The 16853-nt window shown below is 33.0% G+C and overlaps 1 protein-coding gene across 2 annotated transcripts in view; it reads left to right on the forward strand.

The window, feature by feature from the left end:
- The first annotated feature begins 1492 nt into the window (after nucleotides 1–1492).
- Nucleotides 1493–16853, forward strand: part of LOC111064044 (venom dipeptidyl peptidase 4) — a 77126-nt gene continuing 61765 nt past the window's right edge. The window contains exons 1-7 of one of the 2 annotated variants that reach the window (XM_039424760.1): nucleotides 1495–1872; nucleotides 3035–3087; nucleotides 3856–4052; nucleotides 7228–7400; nucleotides 11849–11952; nucleotides 15149–15272; nucleotides 15950–16164. In XM_039424760.1, coding sequence (XP_039280694.1) covers nucleotides 1729–1872; nucleotides 3035–3087; nucleotides 3856–4052; nucleotides 7228–7400; nucleotides 11849–11952; nucleotides 15149–15272; nucleotides 15950–16164 — 1010 coding nt within the window. In that variant the 5' untranslated portion in view covers nucleotides 1495–1728. Of the gene's footprint in view, nucleotides 1873–3034; nucleotides 3088–3855; nucleotides 4053–7227; nucleotides 7401–11848; nucleotides 11953–15148; nucleotides 15273–15949; nucleotides 16165–16853 lie in introns of both variants that reach the window. The other variant, XM_039424761.1, reaches the window with a different exon arrangement.

The following is a 16853-nucleotide window of genomic DNA, read 5'->3' on the forward strand; positions in this document are numbered from 1 at the left end:
ATAATTTCAAAAAGACCATGTGGTGACTTTTTGGAATATATATTTTTAGCACCTACCAAATACTGGATTCTGATTGGTACATGACCAGTTTTTGTACAAAATGTGCTATAGTATTAATGCGCTTAATAAAAATAGATCCATTTCCTTTTCATTTTTATCATATTTCCATGATTTTCATTCTCTAGTATATACACAATAAATATTTATATATGTTTTCAAACGTTTATGTCCTTTATTTAGCATGCTAGAATCTATAGAACCCCATTGTCCTTGCTTTGTTGAGTACTGTTTATTTGCAATTATTTTGCTAGAAAGTATCTGACTGAATTTCAGATGTACAGCTTGACTGCTATTGATGTTACCGACAAGCTCTATTTCCAAAGAACCTAACCTCAAATACAATATTATTATTTTTATTGAATAATGATAAAATGTCTTCCATTTTGTATTGTTGCAAATAATCTTAGCCTTTATAGTCATTATTATCTTATCTCTATTGTCGACTGATAATACAACTGATAAGAATTTCCAGTTTCTTTAAATGAGACCTTATAATTCATTTCAACATATGAATTTTAAATGTGTGCCAAAATTCACCATTATACAAGCACCCCCAAATTTAAATTCAAAATATTTTAAAATCAAAGTGTTTTTAATACAAATTCTAATAATCTCTGAATAAATCTTCATATAAACTTCCATATAAAATATCACAATTTCACAATAACATACAGACTCTATCTGCATATGCCTCCATTCTTTCTTTCAATAACAACATTTTTCTCCTTGCAAATAATAATCAACAATGAATATGACATCAATTTCATCTCCTTTAACATAACACAACGATACTACAATTTTGAACTTGCAGCTTAGCAGTACTGCCAGCTAATTCTATTACTATTTGTACAACAGCTATCCATGACTCTCCACTACAATAAATCCGTCATTCTCTTCTTATTATGAGCTTCACATGTTAATAATAACACTTCTTAGGTCTCATATAATCGACGATTGATATGACTAGATTATAAATATGGTATTTCATTAGATAAAATATTGGTAGTTCTTTTTTTTTTATCTTATCTCTATTATTGACTGATAATACAACTGATGATAAAAGTTTCTGGTTTCTTTAAATGAGACCTTATAAAATTTCAACAAATGAATTTGATGTGTGCCAACATGCAACGTTATAGTATACAGAGAGGTCTGCTATCATAAACTACAAGTATATCTCTATTATTACATGAAACCATCAACATCATACGATCCTGTGACTCAAATTTATTGGTAAAGTATTGATTGGTGTATTGGTGTAATATGATTTGTAATATTGTTTTGGCAAAATGAAATTGGCTTAATTTCACTATTATTATAAAGAGCTACTATCTAGAATTGGAGTTCTGGAATAACAATTCTAATTCTAAAAATTGACTAGATATAAAATTCATTCAACATCATTATTCCTGGATAATTTCAAATATTATCAATAATTTTGTACCGGAGCTGAATAATAGCAGAGAGAAAAACAATCATAAGTTAGTATGCTATCTTATAGCATATGCTTTCTATGCATGGATGCTATTCATGCTATCTATAGCTTACTGATTGCTATCTTTTCTCTATGATAAATAAAGTTAAGGATGCAAGTTGTAGACTTGCAGGTGGGACAAGCCTGTTGATTTTTTTCAACTTTCCTGTGTACTGTTGCAAAGTTATGAGTTCATGACTGTATTTTCCTCTCATTGTATGACTACTGATTCAATTCATTGGTTTTCATTGCTTCAGAGTAATTTCACAGGTTTTTTTGACTTGGCTTGGGAATCTGATGATCATCAATGGACTCTAATCTCACATGATTGCATAAGGGCAAGTTATAATAATTCGTATATAGTTTTAAGACTCAATAAATGATTTATAAAGTGAGAACATTAGTCAGTACTAGAGTATAAAGTCAGTATTATATAAAACTGATTTATTGTTGATGACTGTGATTTCAAGTTCAGTTCCACGATTAGCATAATGTGTTTCGGATGAGCACGTTACCTTCGGTCCCGGCTACCTTGAAAGCAGTCGTTGGGTCATGTCAGAAGCCCTGAAATTGATTGGTTGCAACCCAAGAACTCTGACACCAGACCTTAGCCAGTCATGTCACTCTATGCTATTATTTTATATAATATTGTGATACACAGAACGCTCATATAATAATATGATCTATAATAGGTTTTTGTAGTAGAGCTGATATAAGTAATACTTATATTCCATATAAGTAATACATGATCTTTGAATTCGACATGATATCTCACACACCTGGAATAAATTTTGAAGAGACAAAATTATGTTATATTAGTTTTCCAAATCAGAGGAAACATGAGTTTTTTAATAATGTGATTTATAGTGATAGTCTGTATGTCATTTCATCATTCCTGCTCTATTCACACGACACAATATTATGGACTGAACATTGTTCAATACCATACACCTAGATATTGACAATTTCACTTCTTGGAGAGTTCAATTAGCAATATTCAAGTAATTGGAACAGTTTTGGGCTTAGGCTCATGGTACTTTTCTGGAAGTTGTGTTATGTTGAAGATTAATAAATAATAGATATTCAACTGCTTCTCAATGTATAAATTTATTATGGATTTCCAGGATATCAAAACATATCCTGTAAATGAATGGAGAGAGTCATAAATTCATTTTAAGTAAGGAGAAGTCAATGACTCGATCAGAGCAGAGATATGAACGATCTACAAAACACCTGGAATTTGAACCGTCAAAGATGAATTGATTTGAAGGTTAGAAATAGGGGTAGATGTGGGCCTCTGCTGTAATAGGAATGTATGAGTGGAAACAAAAACTTTATATGTTTCCCCCAAAGAACCTCGTTGATTGAATTTTAGAAGCGTTGATTTTCAATTCCTTTTGACATTGTCCATTAACTCCTGATAGTCCTGAGACACTGGAGGCAGAAATCACGTGAAATTATCCTCCATGATTATTTGTTTTTGCCAATTTTTTTTTTCAGGTATATGCAAATTCACACTTATGTATTGTCTCTCTCATCGAAATAAAATCTGGGTGAGTCGCCATGATGCTTTTCTTGGTCCTCTTTTTGATTAGTAATGATTTTTCATTCTACATTTTAATGTGATAATAATCATCCTTCCAACTCAAATTCCAGAAACTCCCAACCGAGTTTTCTTTGCACGGTTTGTGAGAAAACTCTTGCTTCCAAACAGAGATATGAGTGAAATATAATAATAATTGTTTGCTCATAGTCCAATATGTGTACCGTACTTATAAATAATTGTTGGAATAAGAGTTGGAAGATGAATTCTGAATAATCGGACTTTGAAAGTTCAATTGAGTAGAAATCTAAAAGTCCCAAACTTTAGAAAGTTGAAATTTGGATGCCCGGAGGCTTAATCGTAGTTGTATTTTCAATTTTGTCAACTTGGAATAACAAAGTTCAGTCCTTATATCGAAACCCATGCGTAATATCAAATTCCTATAACTACACATATAATTGCATTTGTTATTCAACTCACATTGCATTTGTTATTCAACTCACATTCCACTCAAACTTCATTTACATTCCTGGCTGGGAACCGGTACTTGGAATTGAAGTACTTCAAATACTTGGAATTAGAGTACTCAATTTGGAATTTATTCTCACAGCGAAATCCACTGAATTATTCCTATGGAATTTCCTATTGACACAGGAAAATTACATAGTCTATGAGGTGAAAATGATTTTATACTGTTTCCCAGAAATTGTTTCCAGTGTTTATACATCTCTAATCTTAATAATCAATTCTCAATATGTGTTATATCTATTTTTTCTAGTGTTGAGCACGTTCTCGCCGGTGGAGATCCTGTGCAAATTGCTCGGTTTGTACCTAATTCCCACGCAGTGATTTATGTGATCAAAAATGATATGTACTATACAGAGCCGCCCTATTCTCCCAATACTGTTGTCAGGTTGACATTCACTGGGTTGCCAGGCATTATTTTTAACGGAGTCTGCGACTGGGTTTATGAAGGTGATTGAAAATTAACCAACTTTCACAGTCAACGGAATTGTAATCGATAAATTGATTCATTTCATGTATATGTTTATGGAATTAATATGAATAAGAATAGAAATATAAGTAGGTACCCTTCTTAATCACTCGATAATGGCATCATACAGCCGAAAGATATTGTGATTTAACAATTTTGAAAAGGGTACTAAGATTTATAATTTTATCACTATTCAAGAGTAGCTCTAAAGGAAAAAAGACAGTTTTTGAAGTGTTATTCATTGATTTATTTTGTTATTATGAAGGTGAAGTTGTAGTAGATTTACTTATTCAATGATAATTACTTGGAATTGTAATAGCCACGGATTCATCAAAATAATTTTAGAATTTGTAGAATAAGATGAATGGAGAGTTTATGATATCTCTCCAGGAGCTATAACATGACAACTTGACAGATAACTTGACAATTTGACTGATAACTCTACAAATATCTCTGCAGATAACTTTACAGATACCTCTACTGAGAACTCCACACTCTACAGATAAAGCTACACAGATAACTTCACAGATAAGTCTATACAGGTGACTCTCCAGGAGAGAGTCATGGACGACAGCTTTTTACCTTTTACCTTGTATGAGATCAAGTAAGAAGGGTGAAAATGAGAGTACTGGCTCAAATCTGCCCCAAGGCTGCCTCAAAGCTGCCCCCAAATCTACCCCAAAGCTGATTCTTGGTTCTTACCTTGCCCAATCCAATTTAATCCAAACTAACTTAACCTAGCCATACCCCTGATCTCACAATAAACCTCAAATGAAGATCCCCACTTTTATTATTCCCACATTTTTGGAAAAAACAAGATCCAGCTTTTTTTTATTTCTTGAATAACTGAGAATCATTAAATTTTACAAAAAATACAGAAATAACTTTTTTCAGTAAATCTAATTACAAATCTATTGACACCCCATTTGTTAAGGTTGAACAGAAAATAGGGATCAGTCCCACTCTTATGGAAATACTAGATCCAGCTTTTTTTATTCCTCAAATAACTAAGAAACTATTAATTTTACAAAAAATTACAAGAATAACTTTTTTCAGTAAATCTAATAACAAATTCATTGACACCCCATTTGTTAAGATTGAACAGAGAATAAGGATCATTCTGACTTTTATGGAAAATTAGATCCAGCTTTTTTTTATTTCTTGAATAACTAAGAAACCATTAAATTTATCAAAAAGCTACAAGAATATTTTTTTCCAGTAAATTCAATAGCAAATCCATTTGTCAAGGGATCAGTCACCCTCTCTAACCTAACTCAACTTTTTCTGAAACTGAGCAACAAGCACTCAGAATCTCTAATGATATTTTTATGTTGAGACCTAGCACAGCACCCTTTCTTAAGGCTGTTAAGGAACACTAACCTCAGCACTAATCCCCCCACAGGGGGGGGGTGACCCTCTGTCTTTAACCAGCTAAGTTTTACCTACTTGAAAACTTACTTACTTGAAAAAAAAATATAATGAAAATATATAAGAAAGAAGTCAAGTCAGATATTTTACCTGTTGATCAGAGTGTATACATTTCTCATTGCTTGGAGTTGAAATAATTATTATAGTCAATAGAGAAGAAACATTATTTATTATTAAATGATGAGAAGTTATTATTAAATAATGATTCAGATAACCATTATTATTGTTTTGGATTTCTATATTGGGAGATTTTATCATAAATATGTAGCCATACAGCCATACATTGATGATTCTTATATAACTACAGACATTGTACCAACTTGATTTTGATTTTCCTGCACTGGTGCTCCATATAACCTACTAACTATTTTGCGTGGTCATGCTGCAAATCTGGAGTACGTAAAGTAATACTTTACACCCTAGAGAGAAAAAGTGATTCTTTGCAGCCTGCAATCATTGCAGAAATGGTCACTTTTCAAGGTATCTGTAGGATAAGAGTATTTCCAGCTGTAGGGATATTCTAATTGGTATCTGTAGAAAGAGTGGAGTTTATAAATTTTAATTGTTGTGATTGTGATGATAACGCGTATGAAGTTGAGCTGGGAGGAGTTTTGATTTTGGGATACAAGGAAAGAAGAACATTGAGGATTGAAAAGAGACTTAAATTTTGCTGAGAGTTTTTAATGAAAAATAACTTAAAATTTAAGGCTGAATATGTGGCAAAGGAAGTCAGCTGAGGCAGAGAGTGAGAGAATATTGAAACCCACTGAGAGAGATAGGGAATGCCATGACAAGAGCAAAATTTCAGGAAGAGATTAAATAAAGCCTAAACATTCAAAAGAAATCCATTGAGATAGAGGGGGTATATTATGACAAGAGCGATTGCGATAATTTATTAGAATAGATCATGAGAGTAGTTATGGTACATCATAATAATTGCATTGCTTATAATATGATATTATCCTGATGTCATAGAAGCTCTTATCTCATCATCGTATTGTAACTACTATATATTATTTGATTAAGATATAGAATTATGTAACAAAACCACACATAACCTTCAATAGTAAAGTGACAGTAGCTCATCAATTTATCATCAGCAGATCTGAAAGCTATCTGGTCAGAAACATTGAAGAGGATTCAATTTTTCAAGGACTGGATTATGAATTTTCATAAATGATTTGAAAATATCAAAAACCTTTCTAAAATTTTCAAGATTCCTACGAGTTTTCCAGGAATATTTGATCTCTAGTGAGGAATGAATGTCTTTATTAAATCTATTTTTCATTTTCTTGAGGATGAAGGTGATTTAGTGAATTGTGAGAATGAAAAACATTCAAAAGTGGGTCGCCAGAAAAGAGTGGTTGGAACCACTGATCTAGAAGGTTTTATCTTGAAATAAGCATAGCGTATGCTTTTGATAATGTTTTTTCTATGGTTGCAGCTCCAGATTCTTAGGTTAAAGAAATTTGTTTTCAGTATATCATAGTAAATACAAATTTTATTTGTTCATTAGATCTCAGAAAAGCCAAGAAAACTCAAAAAACCAAATTTGTGTGATAACACAAATTTTGGATGGAACTGAAAATACCTACCAAATTTGAACATTTTTGCCCCATCATGTATATCATGGAATGTCATAAATCATTATCATGTTCGCCATCTTCCCATGTTCCTCATCATGTCATTCTATATTCTTCCACACACATGTCTATGATTTGTTTTCAGATCAAATTTATGCAAAAACTAGAGCATTTTATTTTTCAACTGATGGCGCTTTTATGAGCTACCTCTCATTTAATGACTCCAATGTGCCAACAGAAAACTATCCTAGTTATTCGGCATTCATTAGTTTTACTATGTATCAATATGTGCAAGACGTGGCGACCAGAATTCCAAAGGTGAGGAACTAAGTTATTGTAACATTCTTTCAATCAAACTATTAGCATTGGTTGAATAGGAAGCATCGATAATAGCCTACACTTTTTATAGTAATATTATTCTATCAATCATGTATCATGACGCTTAGAGAGTCATTGAGATATTCATGAAGGATTGTTGTGGAATTCATATAAATTTCAACTCCACCAACAAAATATGAAAAAATAATTTATAAGAAAAAAAAATTATAATTATAATCAGAGAGTGATCTTGATGAAGATCAGCACCCTCAAAATTTGCAGGCAAAGGCAAGGAGGTTTCCTATTGGCCCCTAACAGAGTACCCATTGAATAGGTCTTCTCTAGATCTTAAATTCAAATTTCAAATTCTTTATTCAAAAAAAAAATTATACAATGAAATGCATTCCAAAAATCAAATACAATATTGTTTCCTAATTTCTAATATGTGTTCCCTATAGGCTACCCTGTGTGGGGACACTTGAATATATATAATAAAATATTTATATACAGGTTTAAATATTATATCATGAAGAACATAATAATTGAATATGGTATTATATTGAAATAAATCAATATGTCAATATTTATAATCATTCTTGCACACATTCATACGCACACACATTCACACATGCGCACACATTCATACGCACACACATTCACACATGCGCACAAACACACACACACACAAACACACTTACACAAAACTTAAAACTATGTACGGAGTGGTTGCTGTTTTTTTTTCAATTTTATTCATAGTTAACGTTTCGTTTTTTTTTCAAAGTGCTGATTTAATTATACCATAAATGAATGCGTTTTGAAGAAAGATACAGTGATTGAAATTTGATACTGTCTTACTGTTTACGCATACTGGACGGGATTTGTGAGTTCAATGATCTTTGATCATCTTCTCTCATCTGTTGAATATCGAAATTATTTTCAGCTAAATCCAGAAATGCTTTGAATAGAAAAGAATGTCTCACTGATAATATTGATAGTTCTCTGAAGAGCATCATTGAACTATATTGTTTAGGTTTATTACAAATTATTTTTAATATATGTTTCTGACCAGTAATCACAGGTTTAATATGAACATTGTATGCACTCCCATAGCATATTATTCCATAATTTATTTCAGAACCAATAATTGCATGGTATAATTGTAACAATACTTCTTTTGGACATAACTGTCTGAGGTAATAGAACTTCCTTATGTATTTTTATCAATTGCATCATATGCTTTAGATATATCAAGAAACAGAGCTGCACACTTATTATTAACACTAAAACTGTCATTTATTTTTGAAATGAGATTTTTAATTGCTGCTTCTGTACTTCTTCCTTCACGGAAACCATATTGGTTATCACTAAAAAAGTTATTATTTTTATAAAAGTTTTCAAGTCTAATCTTGAATATTTTTTCTAGAATCTTGGAAAAAACCGGTAAAAGTGAAATTGGGCGGAACTGATCAATGTTTTTACAATTTGGCTTTTTAGGAATAGGTATAACTACGCTGTGTCTGAACATGCTTGGGAATTTTCCTTTGGCAATACTCAGGTTAATTAGATTGGTTAATTTGTTCAAATAATTCATGTAAGTTTTTTTAATCATGCTTGTGCTTATCCCATCTACACCTGGCGAAGATTTATTTTCCAATTTTCTTATTGTACTTGCTACTTCCTCCGGATTTGTAGGGTGGAGAAAAATTGAATTTGTTGGAGAATTGTATGGAAACCTTATTTTTGATATTCTAGCAGACTCTTCCCTGGTTTGCAATGTGGTTTGTTTTAATTCATCATTCATTTTATTCACAACATTTAGAAAATAAGAATTAAACGAATTAGAAATTTTATTACTATCATGTATGCTATTTCCCTGCTCATCAACAATCAGTTTTAGTGGTTCTTTATTTTTTTTCAATCCTATTAACGCATCAATTGTTTTCCACGTCTTTCTAATGTTTCCCTGGCTTTCTCTAAACAGTTTTGAATATTAATATTGTTTTCTTTCTCTCAGTTCATTACGTAAGTTATTTTTGAATGTATTGTATATTTGTTTTAAGTCGTCATTATTAGGTTGTTTGATAACATTCTTGTATAACTCATTTCTTAAGTTTATTTGCTTGATCAGATAACTATTTATCCATGGCGACCTATATTTCTGTGTCAAGTTATTTTCTAAAAGGAGATTTTCTTGTGAATCTTTGATAGCGCTTTTTAAAATGTCAATGAAATTTTCCCATCCCTCATCAACTGATACTGCTGGTATTTCTCTATCCCAATCAATTGATGATAAAATATTATTCAACTTCCGGTAATTGATTAGGCATATATTTTTATAATTTGTATCTGCTTCTTCGTTGGATCTCTTCAATCCTTCAACTTTGAGGATGATTGTACTGTGATCAGTTATATCTAAATGTAGTATTTCTGGAATTAGATTAATTTTATTCAGTTTTGTTCTATTTTTGCCGGATTTTAAGTAAAGATGATCTATTAAAGAGTTGGAAAATCGGGACCTATGAGTGTAATCAGTATTGAGTGATTCAAATCCAAAACTATTCATTAAATATTTGTAATCGTCAATAATTCTGGTGTTCTGAATAAGATCTATATTTATATCTCCCGTGAAAAAGAAAGGGACCTCATTGTTTTCGTTAATATTAAATATTTCTTCTAAGTACAAGGTTAATTCGTTAAGAAATATTTTGGGTGAGTTTGATTGCAACCTGTAAGCAGCCAACAACTGAAATTCAAAATTATTATATGAACAAGATATATGTACACAGTCCGCTGAAATAAAAACTATTGTCTTTGTTTTGAACGTTATCTCACTGCTTATATAAACCAAAGTTCCTCCTGCTCTGTAGTTATGATTGAAATTACCATGTACGGAATAGCCCTCTATATGATATAAGTCTATTTCATTCTCTAGTATCCATATTTCTGTCAAGACTATTATTAGCGGGTTGTTTTCTAATTTCCTCATTTGCACTAAGAATAAATCGAAATTACTTCACAGACTGCGTATATTTTGATGAATAATTAGTGTTTCTCTGCTACTTATCTCTGATGACATTTTTATTTACGGTACTGACACTGTTATTTTCTTGGTTACCTGGCTGCTTAGATGCACTTATCACGCTCAACTTTTCCACTTGTTCACTGTTCTTGAGTTCAATAACTGGTGTTCCGTCTTCTTTCCTAGCTAGAATCTTCCCTTCCTTGATCCATAGGTATTTGATGTCGCCTCTTTTGAAGATCTCTCTCGCCATGGTGAAAATCCTTCTTCGCGTAGGTGCTAGACTTTCATTCACATAGACTGGATGGTCCGTTGTTTCTCCCATCTGCTTTGTAGAAAACTGCCTCGTAACTTTCCTTTTATCCAATATTACTTGTTTTTCTGTTCTACGAACGAACTTGACAACGATTGGTGGAGGTAGGTTTTCATTTCGTTGTTTAAGTCTGTGACAAATGTCGATTGCATCTGCTTTTATTTTGTGTCCTAATGCTTCGCTCATTCTACAAATGATTTCTGTTACATCTTTATCCTGTTTTTTGGGTATACCATTTATTTCCAGCATGTTCGATCTTGAGTATTGTTCCATATCCTCGACGCGTTCCTTCAGTTCTGCATTTTCTTTCCTGAGGCTAGCTACTTCTGTTGAAAGCTTATCGATGTTGATGAGGCATGTGCTAATTTGCTTGTTTTGTTCATCAAACTTCTTATTTATGTCGTTAATCGCCTGATGACATGATTCAATTGATTTCCCAAGCTCCAACTCCATTTTCTTAATATTCTCCTTCATCGACGTCTGATTTCCTGCAATTACCTCAAGAACTCCTGCGAGTTCTTGGAGAGTCACGTCCTTGTTTCCTGTTGTCGATTCACTCACCATACTTTTGCGACGTTTAGAGGAACAGCTGCTACATCTCCAAATTTGTTTGTTTCTCTTTATGTAGTCCGCATCGTCCTTGGTCATTTTCACACATCCTATATGAAAATTCGCTTCACAGTCGACACATGAAATCAGCTCACCTGAATTCCGAACGGATTTAGAGCAAATAAAACAAGACATTTTTAAATCTTCAAATAAAATATTCACTACAGCACGGTTCACTAGCACGAAATATTTTGTTACGGAACGTTTAAACTTTGCACAGCTGACTCAGCAACCACTCCGATACGACCGCTCTCGTCGAGCTCTCAAACATTACTGTTGAAATATATATATATATGTTATAAACTTCTTTGTTGAATTCCTGTTCTGCAATAGTTTCAACTCTCGTTTCAAACTTCACAGAAATGTCAATAGAAAGTATTTTCATTGTAACTCTGCAAGGTTGATGAAAAACCAAAATCTTTTGTCAGCTAAAATATTTCTCCGATTTTCATTGAACTTTTCTATTCTTCCTCATCATCATTTGGCCATATTTGCATGTTTATTCAGCCAGGAACTCCTATCCCAGTGGCAAGTGTACATATAATTAATCTGAAGACTAAAAAGGAAATCGTCATAGATGGCTTACAACCTCCTGTGGATCTTGTGACAAAGTATGTGACAATTTATTTAATGTTGTATCGATTTATCCATCAATATTCATTGATATTGACCAATATTCCATCAAATCATTTTCATTCAGGAATGCACAATGTGTTTTGCCAGAATCTTTTTCACTTCCAATTTTTCACTAACAGTACAAATCGAAATAATCTGCTGAACACAGAAAACCACCATCTCATTTTCTACGACAGAGAATCTTTACTCTTTCCATGATGATACTAGCATACTATCCTGATACTTCGTATAGTAGTTGATTCACAGGAAGGATGGTGAGAACCCAGGGAGAACGTGATAGAGACTGAATTTCCAGATTTTATCCAATATTATTCAAAGCCAAAAAATACAGAAATAAATTTATAAATATTCGATTCACATTTGTAATTTGCAGTGTAGAGTTAACGGGATGATCAGACTTTGTCAGATTAAATCTTTCTCTCCTTGATCTCCAATAGAAGCACAAAATAAGGAAGGGAAGGGATGAGTGCATGCTGGGATATGATGCACTAAATAGAGTGAAAATTCACAACATTAATAAAGGATGTCGAATCATTCCAGATATATACTCACACGTTTTCATGCATACATACGGATGATAATAATAGTTGAAAATAATTCAATGATACAGTTTGGTGCAATTGGTTTTATTGATTTACATTCACTTTGGATTCATTCCTTTCAATGATTATGTTATTCATACATTCATTCATTATCACTGCAATGTCTCTGTGCTAATCTATGATGTAATTACTATTTTAGAAATGTCTCTGACACGAAAGATGATGGATAATGGTGTGCGTTCACAGAGAGCGTTCACGCTTTTCGAGTTGTATTAGAAGAATGATATTTCTATAAATGTACCTACATCTAATGCCACCTGAGACCGCCGACTGTGTCAATACGCACCCTATTCATGAAGCGGGTAGAGACAACAGGCATTAGCCCAAACTTCTCTATTAGTCCAGGCAATGAATGCTCAAAAAAGGGTATGGAGGGAAATGTTTAGAAGACAATTTTTGACCCCGCAGTTCTGTTTAGGGTAGTAAGGAGGTAAACATATCAAAAGTCCCCACCCCGAACCTTTGTGCTAAGGAGGTGCGGTTGAAGGTACAATTTTTTTGGTTTCTCGCATAAAACTCAAAACCTATGTATCTTGAGGACTTGACTGTCAAATAACAAATAAAAGCTTACATAATTTCCTATAATATTCATCTTACAGCTTTTTCTATATTCCCTCTAGTTTTCGAGATATCTGCTCTTGAAAGTGTGACATATTTGGAAAAAACACGTTTGCCACCATTTTTCTATTTTTGCTTTCATAACTTTTTGAAAATCGATGGGAAAATTCCATATTGATTATGAGCTTCCAGAGCATTATATTCTCTCCAATTTGATGTATGATTTCACACTTTCACGAATTTCCCTACACTTTTTGCAGCAGCTTTGGTATTGAGTGTGACATTTTTGCATCAATAGACCAATTGACAAAGGAATTTGTAGGGAATGTTTTAAACAATTTTTTTGCTTTTGCAGCTTTGTTGAGACTGGATAGGAGGAGAATATATCAAAAGTCCTCATTCCTAACTCATGTGCTAAGGGGATGAAGGTGGTTTAAAAGTTTCATTTTTCAGCGTTTTGCTTCCATGCTCATTATCTTGAGAACAATGTGTTTAACCGTCCAAACAAACAGTTCAAAAATAATGAAGCTTGATAAATTCTCTACACTTTTTTTGCAGTGGAATTTTCTGATATCTCCAATCGTTCTCGAGATATTCGCTCTTGAAGGTGTGTAATTGTTAAAATAACAGGTTTTTATCCAAGGTTTTGCTCTTAAAGTGTTTATAACTCTCCCGAAATGCATAATAAAAAAAATCACTCATTGTAGGTTTGTAGAGCATTAAAAACTCTCTTAATTATGTATTTCTCCACTATTCCAAGTTTTCCTTTCATTGTTATAGCAGCTTCAATGTTGGGGGTGAAATTTTCATTGCTGCAACAAGTGTCAACTCAGCGGTTCCACACCTTCAACAGAGGGGATAAAGATGCACATTTTTGCTATGTCCACCTACTAACTAGTTCAAATCAAGCTGCAAAGTTAAAAATTTTGTCACAGACACCCCTTTCAAATGACCTTGTCAAACGATCAATTGTTGCAGCAATGAGAATTTAACCCCCTACATTGAAGCTGCTATAGCAATGAAAGAAAAACTTGGAATAGTGAAATAATACATCATTACAAAGAGAATTTGATGCCTACAAACTTCTGATGAGTAATTAGTTTTGCTGAAGAGTTATAAGCCCTTTAAGATCAAAACATTGGATGAAAACTGTTATTTAAACAATTACACTCCTTCAAGAGTGAATATCTCGGAAACTATTGGGGATATCACAAAATTTCACTGAACAAAAAATGTGAGCTTCATTTTTGAATTGTTATTTATGAGCGAAATGCTGAAAAATGAAACTTTTAAACGACCATCATCCCCTCTCCACATGAGTTAGGAATGGGGACATTAGATATATTCTCCTACTACCTAGCGTCAACAAAGCTGCCATCAAAAATTTTGTTTAAAAAATTCCCTTCAATTCCTTTGTCAACTAATCTATTGTTGCAATAATACAGATTTCACACTCAACACTAAAGCTGCTGCAAAAGGTGTAGGGAAATTTGTAAAAGTGTGAAATTATACATCAAATTGAAGAAAATTCAATGCTCTAAAAGCTCATAATCAATATGGTTTTTTAAAAAGTTATGAGAGCAAATATATAAAAAAATGGTGGCAAACGTGTTTTTTCCAAAAATGTCACACCTTCAAGAGCGGATATCTCGGGAACTAGAGGAGATTATAAAAAAAATCAAGAATGAATTTTGTAGGAAATAATGTCAGCTTTAATTTGTTGTATCACAGTCAAGTCCTCAAGATACATATGTTTTTATTTTTATGTGAGAAACCAAAAAATGGTACCTTTAAACCACCCTCACCCCCTGAACAGAGGTAGGGGTGAGGACTTTTGATATGTTTACCTCCTTACTACCCTAAACAGAACTGCAGGGTCATAAATTGACTTATCAACTTTCCCCTCTATAACCTTCCCTTGACTGGCTAAATTATAGAATAAAAAGTCAAATACAAGAATAAAATTTGTTGAGGAAACTAATGAACTGTTTTTGCCTACTTAAAATTGTAGGGAGAACATTGCTGTACAGCTGGACTGGGCAGATGAAAAGAATGTGGTTGTTGCTTGGGCCAATCGCATTCAGAACTATGTTGTTACTAATATGTGTGATGTCACAACCAGTAAATGTCAAAAGGTAACAGAAAATTCAGTTTCTATCACTATTAAGGTTAATTGTTATTTATTTGTATATCTACAGTGAAAAGTGCCATTTTTTCTTCCTGAGGGGAAAAGTTTGAAGCCCGAGGGCAACAAATTCCCTGAGGGAGGAAAAACATTTTTCACTTGTGATGTACACAACATTTTTCTTCACCTACATTTTTTTATAGAAACTGTTATATGTTACAGCATAGGCTAAGCATAGAAGCATAGATAAAATTGGATTATTCAGCCCCTGTAATTAAGTACAGATACATTCTAAACTACAGTAGAACTCCAATTATTCGAACTCTGACTATCCGAATCGCCGATTATCCGAATCACTTTCAGAAAAAAAATTGTCCAAAGAAGTCTAAGTGCCTACTATTCTTCCCCCCGCGAAGCCAGTGTTTGCGCGTTCGCTCACTATTGTTTTTCCCTCCGCGAAGTAAGAGTAGTAAAACATGTGAAAATGTCATGTTTCTTTCATTTAATTCAATAAGAAATAGTGCAATATCAAAACGTAGCTTTTTTTCTCTCCAATGGCAATTTTTTCAAAAAAACTCTGATTATCCAAATATTTGATTATCCGAATGGGTCCCGGTCCCCATTAATTCAGACAATTGGAGTTCTACTGTACCTGACTAGCATAATGCTTTCTTTCGACTTTTATAGATTCTCGAGACCAAACAACCTAATGGATGGATTCAATACCCTACATTTTATTTCAAAACGGCGTCATGTTTTGCAATCATTCTACCTCAACCACAAGGTAAAGCTGGAACTTATCAGCATTTGACCATCGTAGAGAATGGAGTTCAAAAGCCGTTAACATCTGGATTGAGAACTGTTGATTCAATTGTTGTATATGATACTAAACGCTCCTTGATGTAAGTAAGCTCAAATTACATTCACAGTACCACTCAACCTCCAATAAAGTGATACCAAAGCATTAAGAAAACAGGAGTTTTAAATGTAAGTTGAATCGACTGAGAAGGTGATTGGGTTTTTAAAAAAAAGATAGATCTTCAAGTTGCGAGAGCTTGATGTCAACTCCTCTCGACCATTCATTTATTGCAAGCTGCTCTACTATCTTATCTTAGAGATAGTAAGATGTAATAGGTGGGAAGCCGGCAGCTTGCCCAACTCCTCCCCCCCAGTCACTACTATCTCTAAAATACACAAAACAAAATAAATAAAATTACAAACAAGGATATGAAAAAGAGAAAAGAGGAAAAACAACAAAAAAATTATCTTCTGTGATTGTCATGTGATTGTTTTTTCAATCTCTTGATTTGCTGCATGTGAACTATTTCATGTCGTGATGACACATCATTCACCTTCTTCAACTTTAAACGATTTCGTGGTAGTAGAGCCTGGACCACATACGGACCCACAAATTGTTGATCGGTCTTTCTCCTTTTGTAGTGATTCTTTTTAAACACCTTGTCTCCAACTTGAATCTTCCTTTCAATTTCTTCTGCTTTTGTATTATAATGTGTGACTCTAACGAGTTTGTCATCACATATTTTCTGTCTGACTGGTTCCTGCACTTCCTGATGATCCTTCAATTCTAACG

The sequence above is a fragment of the Nilaparvata lugens genome, chromosome 3 (genome assembly GCF_014356525.2).
Source record: "Nilaparvata lugens isolate BPH chromosome 3, ASM1435652v1, whole genome shotgun sequence".
NCBI lineage: Eukaryota > Metazoa > Arthropoda > Insecta > Hemiptera > Delphacidae > Nilaparvata > Nilaparvata lugens.